Below are 15,425 nucleotides of genomic sequence, written 5' to 3' on the forward strand. Positions count from 1 at the left end.
CAGCCAGCCTGGTCTTAAACACCTCCAGGGATGGGGCCTCAACCACCTCCCTGGACAACCCATTCCAGGGTCCCACCACTCTCATGGGGAAGAACTTCCTCCTCACGTCCAGCCTGAATCTCCCCACCTCCAGCTTCATTCCATTCCCCCTAGTCCTATCACTACCTGAGATCCTGAGAAGTCCCTCCCCAGCCTTCTTGTAGATACTGGAAGGCCACAATGAGGTCACCTCAGAGCCTTCTCTTCTCCAGACTGAACAGCCCCAGCTCTTTCAGTCTGTCCTCATAGGAGAGGTGCTCCAGCCCTCTGCTCATCCTCGTGGCCCTTTCATACAGAAACTTAAGAAGACATTGGAAATAATCTCATTGGAAAGAATCTCATTGTTAAAGTTTAATTGCAGAACTTGTAAAGCTGTTACTTTTTTGTCCCTTTTGATAAATTGTGGCTCTCAGACATGATTTGCAGCTAGTAGGTTTTTTTTTTGGTGCCTTTTTTGGTGCTCTTGATTCTAAAATAACTTCTTAAATAAAACTTGGTAATTGTAACTCTGAGGCAAAAGGACAGTAAAATTGCACAGAAAATAACCTTTCACAAGCTGGAGCAAGGAAGTGAAGATCAGAGTTGAATGTTCTGTTTGGGGTGGCTGACTTATAAAGATGAGTAAGAACATTATTGGAATGTGCTGGACATTTTGTAAGGTAGCCAGTCAACCTGAAAGTAGTAGAAGGTTACAATTTATCCTTTTATTAATAAATGACAAAGGCTGTGGGGGTTGTTTTCTCTTTTTTTTTTGTTCTTTGTTTTTTCCACCCACCAATCTCAGTTTCCTTTTGATGTGACTCTTAATAATTTTATCCTCAGGTTTATACAAACACTTACACATCTCCTCAAGGGAAACATTGGAACTGGCCTTCTTGGTCTTCCACTTGCAATAAAAAATGCTGGCATTATGGTAAGAATTCACTTATTTTTCATAGATTAGAGAAATTATCTAGGAAGGTCTGCAGTTAGGTATCTGAACTTGAGAAACTAAAATCTCAATACTTTTTTGTCACTACCAGCTTCAACAGAGGTATGTTCTGTTTCTCCTCTTCAGTCTAGTGAAGTTATTGTTGAAGATTGAGTTCGATGGTTTTTTTGAAGTTACTACTTCCCCTTGAAGACTTGATTGTGTTTTTGCTTAGTCAAAGTGGTTTTCTGTTAAAAACAAACTCAGGGCCTCATCCAACCTGGCCTTGAACACCTGCATGGAGGGGGCATCCACAACTTCCCTGGGCAACCTGCTCTGGTGTTTCACCACCCATATTGTAAAGAATTTCTTTCTAATATCCAGTCCAGATCTGCCCTCCTCAAGCTTCAATACATTCCTTCTTGTCCTATCACCTACTCCCTTCCCAGCTTTCTTGTAGGCCTCTTTCAGGTACCGGAAGGCTGCTCTAAAGTCTCCCCAGAGCCTTCTTTTCTCTAGGCTGAACAGTTCGTGTCAATTTGGTAGTGGCTTGATTGACCCTGAGTAGCCTTCTGTAAGGTAGTGAACAAAAAGTAAGGAATGCCATAAGACATGAGCAGCAAATCCCCTTCTGAGAGGGAGAATAAAAAAATCAGTTGTGTAGAATTTGTATTTCTTTAGGTACCTTGTGGAATGTGAAGATTTTACATCTAAAGAAATAGTTGCATTTTAGTGCATTTTCAAGCAAAAACTCTATTTATCTCTTGTGTCTTTTTTTCCCCCTTTCCCTCCCCCCTACTGCAGATTGGACCAATCAGCCTTGTGTTCATAGGAATTATATCTGTTCACTGTATGCACATCTTGGTACACTGCAGCCACTATCTGTGCCAGAGGTAAATGTGGAACTCCTCATTCTGTTGCTGAGTTTGAGTCTTCTTTTTTTTTCCTCCTTTTTTCTTTTCTGTTTCTGATTCTTGGCCTGCAGAATGCTGATGCTACATGCAGCAGTGTCTTCAATTCAGAATCCTGTACTTGCAAGAAACAGCACTCAGATTCTTATTGTGTAGCTGGAAGTGGCAGCTGAGCTTTGTGCAACACTGCTTAAATACCTTGAGAAAATATTTGTTCTCTGCTCATACTGAAAATGAAGCTGGTTTGACTTGGGTTGCCCAGGGTCTGTTCCCTGTGTTTGCTGGAAAATAATCAGGTTTTTATCATTGCAGTATTAATTGATTAACTTCAGTCCATTAGTCATAGAATCAGAATCACAGAATGGTGGGGGTTGGAAGGGACCTCTGAAGATCATCAAGTCCAAGTGCCCTGCCAGAGTAGGATTGCCTAGGGCAGTTCACACAGGAGTGTGTCCAGATGGTCCTTTACCTTCATAGCTTCCTTCATAGATTCTGATCTTCATAGCTCTGAAATAAATGTCCAGTTAATGAATAGTCAGTTTATAAATACTTTATAGGAATGAAAGACAAAGTAAGAATTGCTGTTAATGCCTTTCATAATTACATGTTAGCTCCATCTCTTTGGATTGTGACAACCTGATTCTTTGAAATTGCAGTGGTGAAGGAATGTGTTAAAATGATGCTAGTGAGTAGATAAACACTGGGTCCTCCTCCAAGTGAGATGCACAATACTGGGAGGGAAGCAGTTACTCCAGTTTGACTGATGGAGTATTTTAATTACCAGTGAGTTTTATTAAACATTTTTATCTTACTGTCAAATGTTAAAGGGAAGCTGTGGAAGGGTCTCTTATTTATAAAGTGCAAGGAAGTTTCTGAACAGAATAGAAACACAAAACTGTTCATGTCCCTGCAGCTTGAAAAGCTGCATTATCAGTTTAATGTGATACTGTACTAGGAAGGACTATTCTCATTCTTGAATTCTTTGCATTCTCCCCTGTAGTTTGGAATGCCTTTGAAGATGTACATAAATCTAAGACCACTGAAACAATTGGGGTTGCTTGTCCAGAAAAATCTATTGAATCCTGTTGAATCCTTTGAGATTAATTTCAGCACTGGTTAGGCCACACCTTGAGTCCTGTGTCCAGTCTGGGCCCCTCAGTTTAGGAAAGATGTTGAGTTGCTGGAAGGTGTCCAGAGAAGGGCAACAAAGCTGGGGAGGGGTATGGAGTACAGCCCTGTGAGGAGAGGCTGAGGGAGCTGAGGTTGCTTAGCCTGGAGAAGAGGAGGCTCAGGGGAGACCTTACTGCTGTCTACAACTACTAGAAGGGAGCCTTTAGCCAGGTTGGGGTTGGTCTCTTCTCCCAGGCAACCAGCACCAGAACAAGAGGACACAGTCTCAAGCTGCACCAGGGGAGATTTAGGCTGGATTGTTAGGAAGACATTCTTCACAGAAAGAGTGATTGGCCATTGGAATGTGCTGCCCAGGGAGGTGGTGGAGTCACCATCACTGCAGGTGTTTAAGAAGAGTCTGGATGAGGCACTTGATGCCGTGGTTTAGTTGATTAGATGGTGTTGGGTGATAGGTTGGACTTGATGATCTCAGAGGTCTTTTCCAACCTGGTTAATTCCATTCCATTCCATTCCATTCCATTCCATTCCATTCCATTCCATTCCATTCCATTCTCTTCTATTCCCTTCCCTTCTATTCCATTCTATTCTAATTTCTTAAGCTGATATTGTAACAATCTAATTTTGGATCAATTTATCCAGAAAGTTGTTCTGTAAGAAACTTCTTTAGTCCTGTTGAATTAAGGGCAAGCAGCCTTGTGTTTCACATGGGTGTAGAGTGCTGGGGAAAAGAAGCCTGAACTGTACCTCTAAAATTCAGCATCCCCAGAATGGTGCCAGAGGTGATTGCTTATAATCATGGGAGAGCAGCAGCATTGTCAAGGTAGGTATGTAGGCTCTCATAGTTTTTAGTAACTTTCTGCTTGCTTCACTTTCTGATTTCAGGATGAAAAGGTCCTCACTAGGGTACAGTGATACAGTTAGCTATGCCATGGAAGTGGGGCCCCTGGCTGCCTTTCAGAAACGAGCTGCTTGGGGACGGTAAGTTTCTGTTCTAATTTAAGAAATTGATTGTTAAAAATTAAAGGTTACACTGGGAATGGTTAGGAGATTTCCTGTTTACTGAGCTTGTACCTCCTTTAAGAACGTGTTCTTTGTGATTGAAATACTTTTATGCAGTGTTATTTGTGATTTCCAGCAACCAGCCTTGCTAGTGGTGACACAGGCATGAGGCCTTGGGTGACAAGTTGGATTTAATGATCTTTAAGGTCTTTTCCAACCTTATTGATTCTATGATTCTATTATAAGATTGGGGACTGTCTCTCTCCTAGGCCATTCATTTTTCAGGTCTACCTGAACTGGGATGAAAAGAACTGTATTTAGTACTGTAGGAAGGGAAGTATTGTCTATATCCAGAAATTGCCCCTCAGTTTAAGAAAGATGTTGAGTTGCTGGAAGGTGTCCAGAGAAGGGCAACAAAGCTGGGGAGGGGTTTGGAGCACAGCCCTGTGAGGAGAGGCTGAGGGAGCTGGGGTTGCTTAGCCTGGAGAAGAGGAGGCTCAGGGGAGACCTTATTGCTGTCTACAACTACCTGAAGGGAGGGTGTAGCCAGGTGGGGGTTGGTCTCTTCTCCCAGGCAACCAGCACCAGAAGAAGAGGACACAGTCTCAACCTGTGCCAGGGGAGGTTTAGGCTGGAGGTGAGGAGAAAGTTCTTCCCAGAAAGAGTAATTGCCCATTGGAATGTGCTGCCCAGGGTGGTGGTGGAGTCACTGTCCCTGGAGGTGTTCAAAAAATGATTGGATGTGGCACTTGAAGCCATGGCTTAGTTAGTCATGAGGTGCTAGGTAATGGGTTGGACTTGATGATCTTTGAGGTCTTTTCCAGCATTATTGATTCTATGATTCTATGAACTTAGACTGAGATATTTACTCTCTTGCCCTGGTGGAAAACTGCTGCCTCAGTGGCTCATGGATGCCTGCAGAATTTATCTGTGCATTGAATATGTGTCTCTGTTGTGTACCACATTTGTAAGTCTTTGCATTTTGGTTTATGCCACTTTAAAATATGAAAGTATCATGAGTGTGTTTGGTATTGTCTGTTTGTGTGGGTTTTTGAGGAACTTTGATAGAATAGAATAGGATAGGATAGGATAGGATAGGAGTAGAATTAACCAGGTTGGAAGAGACCTTTGAGATCAAGTCCAACACAGATACTTACTCAGTATTACCTTACAAAAGAAACACAAAACCAACCTCTTATGCAGTAAGAGGAACCTGCATTGCAGTGCTCATGAGAATAATGTGGGATTTGAATGTGACATCTTAACAACTGTAAAAAGGAGCAGTAATTTCATATCAAGTAGAAATATTTGAATCCTGAGTGTAATGTCTGTTTGTTTTTTTCTTCTTCAGGTATATTGTGGACTTTTTCCTGGTGATAACACAGCTGGGATTCTGTAGTGTTTATATTGTGTTCTTGGCAGAAAATGTGAAACAAGTGAGTAATGTTAATGTGTGGAGACAGTTGCAGTTCCAGATTCGTTTTTCCTCACTTTTCTCTCCTGTACTTATGAAGTCCAGAACTACTACTTGTAAAATGTGAAGTTGATAGATGTGCAGAATGGGCTCTACCATGGTTTCCACAGGAGATTTTGTTAAAAAGGAGCATTGTGCAAGGTGAACTAAATTCAGATCTTGTGCAAGTGTTTAAAGACCTCACTGCACTCTGATTTGCTTGCTGAGTATAGAAAGTAGAATAGAATAGAATAGAATAGAATAGAATAGAATAGAATAGAATAGAATAGAATAGAATAGAATAGAATAGAATTAACCAGGTTGGAAAAGACCTTTGAGATCATTGAGTCCAACCTGTCACCCAACATCATCTAATCAATTAAACCATGGTACCAAGCCCCCCATCCAGTCTCTTCTTAAATATTTCCAGGGATGGTGACTCCACCACCTCCCTGGGCAGCACATTCCAATGGCCAATTACTCTTTCTGGGAAGAACGTCTTCCTAACATCCAGCCTAAAGCTTCCCTGGCACTGCTTGAGAGTGTGTCCTCTTGTTCTGGTGGTGGTTGCCTGGGAGAAGAGACCCACCCCCACCTGGCCACAGCCTCCCTTCAGGTAATTGTACAGAGCAAGAAGGTCTTCCCTGAGCCTCCACTTCTCCAGGCTAAGCAACCCCAGCTCCCTCAGCCTCTCCTCACAGGGCTGTGCTCCAAACCCCTCACCAGCCTCGTTGCCCTTCTCTGGACACATTCAAGTATCTCAATATCCTTCAAACTGAGTGGCCCAGAACTGGACACAGGACTCAAGGTGTGGCCTAAACAATGCTGAGTACAGAGCACAATGACTTCCCTGCTCCTGCTGGCCACACTATTTCTGATGCAGCCCAGGATGCCATTGGCCTTCTTGGCCACCTGGGCACACTGCTGGTTTGTGTTCAGCCTACTGTCAGTCAGTACTCTCTTCCTGGCTGCTCTCAGCCACTCTGACCCCAGCCTGTAGCACTGCATGGGGTTGCTGTGGTCAATGTGCAGAACCCGGCACTTGGATGTGTTCAGTCTCATGCCGCTGCACTCTGCCCATCTGTCCAGCCTATCAAGGTCCCTCTGCAGAGCTCTCCTACCCTCTAACAGATCAACACCTGCCCCCAGCTTGGTGTCATCTGCAAATTTACTGATGATGGGCTCAATCCCCTCATCCAGATCATCAATAAAGATACTGAACAAGTAATTGTGGAAATGATAGGAAATAAGGTGTAGAAGCCACTTGTCCCTGAATTTATTAGGTTTTTCGACAGACCTTCAGCTGATTTCCTTCCCCTTCCTACCTCTTGGGCATATTTTTCCCTTTTCATGTCACTGGATTCTTTTTGTGGTTCTTGTTTAGTCTCTTCCCTTTTCTGGAATGGTCTCATCTGCTACAGAATTCATCATGTCCAAAGCAGTCCTCATTTTCGTTCTTAAAAATGCCTGACATGGAAATTTCTGCAGCTTCCTCAGTAGTCAGTTTCAATGATTATCTCTTAAGACAGCTGCTGCTTTGCTGAAGCTTAAAATTCCTTATTGGTGCTTTAAGTCCCTTATTTCATGTTCTATAAGTGTATAAATTCTATGACTGCATGAGCTGTAAGTCATTTACTATTTTCTATTTGGGTATACTTTTTGAATAGTGTTATAATATCTTCCTGAGGGGAGACCTCTACCTAATGGATAAGGTAGATGTGACAGGATCTTGCTTTTCTGTGAGCACTCTGCAGTTGGTCTCACCTCTCTCTCTTATTGTCTAAGTTTGATCTTAGAAGTTGGTTATGCCACTTCAGCTCAAGTTTTGCCTGTGGTCAATAAAGCTGAAGGGTTATTTCACAGGTCTTACAGACTCTGCTCTAGATTTGACACAGTATAAGAGTCATTTTGCAGGAGCATGTCATTGCTAACTCGTGATTGAGTTGTGATCCACTGTGATCTCTCAGTCCTTTACTGCAAAGCTATATTCCAGGCAATTCTGGTTCCTTCTGTACAGATGGTTTCTGCTTTTCTACAGAAGCCGAAATTTTGTGATACTGTATTGACTTTTAATTTCTCAGGCTTGAATTCTAATCCTGTTATTCAGTATTCTTTCACTTTCTATCTGGAATAGAGGTTTAAACCCTGCTTAGTGTGTCATATATCAAAGTATTGAATAGCACTGCAGATACTAGGTTTCATATCATAGAATCATAGCATCAATGAGGTTGGAAAAGACCTCAGAGGTCGTCAAGTCCAACCTATCACCCAGCACCTCAGGACTAACTAGACCATGGCTTCAAGTGCCACCTCCAATCCCTTTTTGAATGCCTCCAGTGATGGTGACTCCACCACCTCCCTGGGCAACACATTCCAATGGCAAATCACTCTTTCTGGGAAGAATTTCCTCCTAACATCCAGCCTAAACTTCCCCTGGCACAGCTTGAGACTGTGTCCTCTTGTTCTGGTGTCCTCGTGTTGCCTGGTAGAAGATATTACATTTCATATGTTTTACTGTAAATACTGTTGCACTTATAGTAGGTAGCATTTAAGATATGCAAGCACATGTTAATAGGCTCTGCACCAGGGGAAGTTTAGGCTGGAGGTGAGGAGGAAGTTCTTCCCAGAAAGAGTAATTGGCCATTGGAATGTGCTGCCCAGGGAGGCAGTCACCGTCCCTGGAGGTGTTCAAAAAGGGATTGGATGTGGCACTTGAAGCCATGGTTTGGTTAGTCCTGAGGTGTTGGGTGACAGGTTGGACTTGATGATCTTTGAGGTGTTTTCCAACCTTATTGATTCTGTAAATCTGTGATTCTATGATCTTACAGAAGAGTAACCTCTGCAAAAGAAGTGGCTTCAGGAGCCCACGACATGTATGCTGTGAATGAATTAAAGTCATGAGCAGTTCAGAAGTCCCACTTACAAGTGGGACAGGCCTGTGCCCTTGACTCTGTGCAGGAGGCTGCTTTGGTTTCTTCATGGCAGCTTTGTTTTGCAGAAATCTGTCCCGTAGAGGGCACCAAAGAACAGAAATTCATTCTGCTTTAATCGACTTATTGGAGAGGTGGACAGATGAGATAGGTGGATAGAGGGAATGGGGGATGTGGAGAACTAAGATAAAGGAAAACCATAGTAAAAGTGATACTAATACACCTCCTTGGCCAGTGCTTTTCAATATGCTCCATACTCTTCTGATTGTGTTAATGTGCTAGTGTGTGTAAATTAAGCCCATTGAAACCAGTGGGAACTTCCACTGAGATACTTTCTTTGATATCCTCTGTTGTAACTACTAGCACTCCAAATTTAGTAATCTCTTCCTTCACTTTATTCACTGTTTCAACATGAGCTCTCAGTGTGCACTTGCAGCCCGGAAAGCCAATCAGATCCTGGGCTGCAGCAAGAGAAGTGTGGCCAGCAGGGCAAGAGAGGTGATTCTCCCCCTCTACTCAGCTCTGGGGAGACCACACCTGGAGTACTGCATCCAGTTCTGGAGCCCCTATTGCAAGAGGGATATGGAGGTGCTGGAATATTTCCAGAGAAGGGCCCTGAGGATGATCAGAGGGCTGGAGCACCTCTCCTATGAGGACAGACTGAAGGAGTTGGGGCTGTTCAGTCTGGAGAAGAGAAGGCTCTGAGGTGACCTAACTGTGGCCTTCCAGTATCTGAAGGGGGCTACAAGAAGGCTGGGGAGGGACTTCTCAGGATCTCAGGTAGTGATAGGACTAGGGGGAATGGAATGAAGCTGGAGGTGGGGAGATTCAGGCTGGAGGTGAGGAGGAAGTTCTTCCCCATGAGAGTGGTGAAGCCCTGGAATGGGTTGTCCAGGGAGGTGGTTGGGGTGCTGTCCCTGGAGGTGTTTAAGGCCAGGCTGGCTGAGGCTCTGGCCAGGCTGAGCGAGTGTGGGGTGTCCCTGCCCTTGGCAGGGGGGTTGGAACTAGATGATCCTTGTGGTCCCTTCCAACTCTGACTGATTCTATATTTCAGACAGAGAAGATAAAGCATTTTACACTGCTTCTAACACATCATTGGAATATTAGTCAGTTCAGATTGTTTTGAGGTGAATATTTAGTTAGATGCACAGTGGTGCATTTGGGTCTAAATATTTGCTTTATCTTTTGAATTCTGTGAGATGTTTGATGTACCATTCTCACTAATGGATATGTCTTACACCTTCTGTTGCTAAATCTTCTCTGATTAGAATACATAGAATACATAGAATACATAGAATAAACCAGGTTGGAAGAGACCTTCAAGATCATCGCGTCCAACCCATCACCAATCCAACACCGCCCAAGCAACTAACCCACAGCACCAAGTACCCCGTCAAGTCTTCTCCTAAAAACCTCCAGTGATGGTGACTCCACCACCTCCCCAGGCAGCCCATTCCAATGTGCAATCACTCTTTCTGTATAGAACTTTTTTCTAACATCCAGCCTGAATCTCCCCTGGTGCAGCCTGAGACTGTGTCCTCTTGTTCTGGTACTGCTTGCCTGGGAGAAGAGACCAACATCCGTCTGTCTTGGGGAATTAGTGCTTGTTGGCTGCATTACATCACAGTTTTCCTAACTCTTTGTTCTACAAACCTCTATTTCCAGTTTTATCAAACTGCAAATAAAGCCATTTCCTAAGGAATATTTTCCTGGGATACCAAAGAATTTGTTGGTAGAGTTCCAGATAAGTCTGGCAGCATGCAAATATGGGGCTTATGGAACTGAAGAAAAACTGGAACAGGACCTGAAGGTTGACTGCAGCAAGACTGGAGCAGGAGCACACTGAGACAGAAAAAAGACTCTGTGCCCAAAAGAGTATCACAGTATCACACTATATTAGGTGTTGGAAGGTGCCTCAAGAGATCATGGGGTCCAACCCTCCTGCCAAAGCAAATATGGTCCCCTTTCACGCTATAGTTACTTTGCTGTTCCTGCTTGAGCAACAGAAAACCTTAAGTCAAGTGTCCTGGCATTTATCAACTCATTTGTGAATATTTGCTGAGTTGTCTGGAAAATTGTCCTTTTCTTGTTGTTTGCTGATAGAGCTAAAAAATGCCACAGAGGTCCTTGCTGCTGGGTGAACTTTTTATTAGATCTATAGACCTTTGAAGATGACCCATCAGTGGCATGCTATGTAATGGAATTATTGCCCCCCACCCCCCTCCAGCTTTTGTAAATTTGTTTATTCTAGTCTAGTCTAGTCTAAAATGGAAAGAAAAATAAAAGAAGAGATTTTACTTAAGTATAAAATTAGAAGTGTGGAAAAATAGGTAGTTTGAGTACTGAGTGATAACAAAATAGCAGAACTAAATGAACATTTGTCTTGCCTTTTCATGCCAAATTGCAGAATCACAGTATAGTCTTTATCTGCCTGATAACATTGGTTTTGTGCCAGGTCTGGCCTTGTCTGTTGTACTGACTGTTACTCCAAGTTGAATAAAGAAGGAATTAGAAGGAACCAGTGAGCTCAAACACTACTGTTTTGATCCCACTAGGTGCTGAAAAGTCCTGTAGCCTGTGTGACAGAAAGAGTGAGTTTTGGGATACAGAGATGGTCTTGGTCAAAGAGACTAAGGAAGTAGATGTCTTGCTTCTGAGACAGTTTTTACAAGAAGTGTATTCATCAGTTGAACTGAATTGTCTGCTTTAGTCATTTTCTGAGTGCTTGACATAAGGAATCTGATAACCAGATTTGCAAAAGTGTTTAGTCTCCTTGGATACTGCTGAAGTTGGTGAGTCCTGTGCTTCAGCTATCTAAATGACATATCAGGTGAAGCACCCCTGCAAAGAAAGCTGCTTCAGACATCACACCAATATGTAAGTTAGTACTTGAATAACTGAACTGATTGCTGTTGGAAGTCACCTTGTGACTGGGGACTTGACTAGTAGTCCTGATGCCTAGTGACTTCAGTGGCTGTGTGCTTCCTTTCTAAAGCCATAATGCTATTTCCTCATGTGGTTTAGGGAAATGTCTGTGCAACTCCCAGGTACACTCATGATAATCATAGAACAAAATGCAGATAATGTGTGTTCAAATGGGAAGTTAAAAAGCAGTCACTAGGCTCTGTGACATACACAGTCTCAAGCTGTGTCAGGGGAAGTTTAGGCTGGAGGTGAGGAGAAAGTTCTTCACAGAGAGAGTAATTGGCCACTGGTGGAGTCATCGTCCCTGGAGGTGTTCCAAAAAGGACTGGAAGTGGCCCTTGAAGCCATGGTTTAGTTAGCCATGAGGTGCTGGGTGACAGGTTGGACCTGATGATCTCTGAGGTCTCTTCCAACCTTGTTGATTCTATGATTCTATATACAAAAGAATATGTTTTGCATGCCTTTTCCAAGAACAGATCAATTGGATGGCTAAGTGAAAAGATTTGTCTAAACTGTCTGACACTCTGATTATGTATTTCAGATTGTTTTGCTTTCCTCAGGGAAAAGAAAGTTAGATGCAGTATCTGATGTTCTTGGCCCAGCATGACAGCCATGTGCAGTGATGCAGTAGCAGAAAGCAGCAGGAGATTGGAAGTGATTGTTGTCCAGAATACGAATCTAAGATTATATTAATTCAAATATTTCAGAGGCTGAGTTAGACAGACAGTGAGTCATAGTCCATCCTAACACAATCAGCAGTAAACTTGCACTAAGCTAAACAGAATATGAGACTTTAAAAAAATCCAAACTCCTCCTGCTGCTTGGTATTTCGTTACTTGTGTGAGCAGTTTTAAGAGTTACCTGATGAAACTTTGTAAGAATGCACTTTGGCAGTGATGGTGATGTTGGCCTGCACCTGAACAAATCCATAGAGGCTCATCTTCATTAGAATTTTCCTCTGCTGCTCCTTACCATCCAATCTCCCAGAGCTGGTTGCTCCACTCTGGGGGGGTATAATGACCCTTACTTTCTGTAATTCTTGTCTTTTACTTTCTGACTCAGCTTTCTCTCATTACTCAGTCAGTCTTGCCTGTTTGTTCAGATCTCCCACACAGCTGACTTTTGCCAGATCTTATCTCTCAAGCTGTGCCAGGGGAGGTTTAGGCTGGAGATTAGGAAGAAGTTCTATACAGAGAGAGTGATTGCCCATTGGAATGGGCTGCCCGGGGAGGTGGTGGAGTCACCATCACTGGAGGTGTTCAGGAGGAGACTTGATGGGGTGCTTGGTGCCATGGGTTAGTTGATTAGGTGGTGTTGGATGATAGGTTGGACGTGATGATCTTGAAGGTCTCTTCCAACCTGGTCTGGTCTATTCTATTCTATTCTATTCCATGCCATGCCATGAGCCTCTTCTGAGTCTGTACAGGATCAGTATTCTGTCATGTTTCAAAATCAGCTATTGTGGTATCAGTATTTTCTGTGACCTTACTGTAAGTGGTACTGCTCTGATAGTGTTAAAGCTCCTCTATTGATATGAAGTTGATTGAAAGGTATGCAGTACTCCAGGCCATACCTTGAGTCCTGTGTCCAGTTCTGGGCCCCTCAGTTTAGGAAAGATGTTGAGTTGCCAGAACGTGTCCAGAGAAGGGCAATGAAGTTGGTGAGGGGTTTGGAACACAAGCCCTATAAGGAGAGGCTGAGGGAGCTGGGGTTGCTTAGCCTGGAGAAGAGGAGACTCAGGGGTGACCTTATTGCTCTCTACAACTACCTGAAGGGAGGTTGTAGACAGGCAGATCTTGGTCTCTTCTCCCAGGCAACCAGCACCAGAACAAGAGGACACAGTCTCAAGCTGCACCAGGGGAGGTTTAGGCTGGATGATAGGGCAAAATTCTTTCCAGAAAGAGTGATTGGCTATTGGGATGGGCTGCCCAGGGAGGTGGTGCAGTCACTGTGCCTGGAAATGCTTAAAATAAGACTGGGTGTGGCACTTAGTGTCATGCTTTAGTTGATTAGATGGTGTTAGGTAATAGATTGGACTTGATCTTGACGGTCTTTTCTAACCTGGTTAATTCTGTGGTTTCTGTAACAGGAAAGAAACTCTCCTCCTGTGTCTTTGCATCAGTATAACTGTGTCCTTAGGATCAGTTACATGGTACATAGATGATCAGAGGGCTGAAGCTACTCCCCTGTGGAGTCAGGCTAAGAGTTGGGGCAGTTCAGCAGTGTTGCAGTCACAGTAGCTTTGTCATCTGATGGCAAGCTGATGTCTAAAATACTCTGTGTGCAATTTCAGCAGTTATTAAGGCGTGTGTGGAACTTCATTTCACTTGGGTTTTATTACTACACTAAGTTATAATCTTCCATAGGATAGGCTTTGGGAAACAGACCTGTTTCAGGCAGGCCTCTGACTTACATGTTTTTAAATTTATTTGAAGTAACTGGGGCTGAAGCACTTGCCCTGTGAGGGCTGAGGAAGCTGGGCTTTTGCAGCTTAAAGAAGAGCAGGCTTTTGGAGTACCTAGCAACAGCTGTCCAGGACTGCAAACAGGTTGTCTAGAAAGCAGAACCAAGCTCCTTGCTGAGGTCAAGTGGGAGGACATGAGAAAGTGGACATAGAATAACACAGGAGATTCTGATCTGAGGCAGAGAAAAACATTAAGACAGTCAAACAACTGGAACCAATTACCCAGGGAGGCTGTGCAACAGTCTCCATCGTTAGACTATTTCAAGGCCCAGCTGGAGAATGGGGAGAGGAGCAATCTGTTTTGACCCCGTAACTGTTGGAGCTATGAACAAGTAATTGGGCTACAGATTTCCTGAGGTCCTGTCTAACCTAAATAATTCTATGATTCAGTGACCCAAACCTCCATTTGTAAATGAGGTAATGCAGAAGACTGTTGAGAATATGATGTTTGGTGTAGTGGAAGACAAGCAAAGTGACTCAAATAAGAGATGGTGTGGAACAGAAGAAGGGGCAATAGGGAAACTGAATTACGTGGAACTAACCTTTATTACAGACCTAGAATTGCAAGTTTTGGGATAAAAACATACAAGAAGTAGGTGATTTTTCATAGTTAGGACTAAGACAGCCATGACTGTAAATCTGATTTGCTTTTTTTTTGTCCTTCCAGCTAGAATGTCCTTGATGCTCCTTCTTTCTTTAAACTGGATCTGACTCAGGCTCTGAAAATCATGACATTTTTGAGAATCTAGTTGGCCTTTGTTTTCTTCTGGTGAATGCTGAGGCAGGGAAGAGTACAGGGAGAAGGAGTAGCATGCTCACAGCATTGTAAAGCAGACTATAGTGTTGTGGGCTATCATAGAAATATAGCTCCTATCTGAAATGTGTGAGTGGGAAGTGGGAAGCTCAAACTGGGGAGTCACAGTCTGATCATTTTAGTTGACTGTGTTTTGCACCAATATTAGGACACAGTCTCAAGCTGTGCCAGGGGAGGTTTAGGCTGGATGTTAAGAAGAAATTCTTCACAGAAAGAGTGGTTGGCCATTGGAATGTGCTGCCCAGGGAGGTGGTGGAGTCAGCATCACTGGAGGTGTTTAGGAAGAGACTGGATGAGGCACTTGGTACCATGGTTTAGTTGATTAGATGGTGTTGGGTGATAGGTTGGACTCGATGATCTCGAAGGTCTTTTCCAACCTGGTTAATTCTATTCTATTCTATTCTATTCTATTCTATTCTATTCTATTCTATTCTATTCTATTCTATTCTATTCTATTCTATTCTATTCTATTCTATTCACTTCTATTCTATTCACTTCTATTCTATTCTATTCTATTCTATTCTATTCTATTCTATTCTATTCTATTCTATTCACTTCTATTCACTTCTATTCTATTCTATTCTATTCTATTCTATTCACTCATCTGATGATAGTTGTGGAGAGTTCATGAGCAACTGTAGTATGTGCCTCACATTTCTGTGAAAACAAAAGGCACATAAATATAAAGCCTAGTTTTGTATGACCACTGTTCCCTAACACGACATGGAGATGTGATCTGGTTTTAAGCCTGTCATCAGGGTAGCTGATCATAGGAGATCTAATGTTGAACAGAATTATGTAAGAATAGAGTAGAATAGAATAGAATAGAGTAGAGTAGAATAGAATAGA

The 15,425-nt window shown here is 43.0% G+C and overlaps 1 protein-coding gene across 1 annotated transcript in view; it reads left to right on the plus strand.

Annotated features, from left to right (window-relative positions):
- The window catches only part of SLC36A4 (solute carrier family 36 member 4), a 96,512-nt gene that overhangs the window by 12,374 nt on the left and 68,713 nt on the right, over nt 1–15,425 (plus strand). Inside the window, exons 3-6 of the mRNA XM_054164582.1 lie at nt 862–952; nt 1,754–1,842; nt 3,874–3,969; nt 5,342–5,426. Coding sequence (XP_054020557.1) covers nt 862–952; nt 1,754–1,842; nt 3,874–3,969; nt 5,342–5,426 — 361 coding nt within the window. The remainder of the gene's footprint in view (nt 1–861; nt 953–1,753; nt 1,843–3,873; nt 3,970–5,341; nt 5,427–15,425) is intronic.

Source organism: Dryobates pubescens, chromosome 10 (assembly GCF_014839835.1).
Source record: "Dryobates pubescens isolate bDryPub1 chromosome 10, bDryPub1.pri, whole genome shotgun sequence".
Classification (NCBI taxonomy): domain Eukaryota; kingdom Metazoa; phylum Chordata; class Aves; order Piciformes; family Picidae; genus Dryobates; species Dryobates pubescens.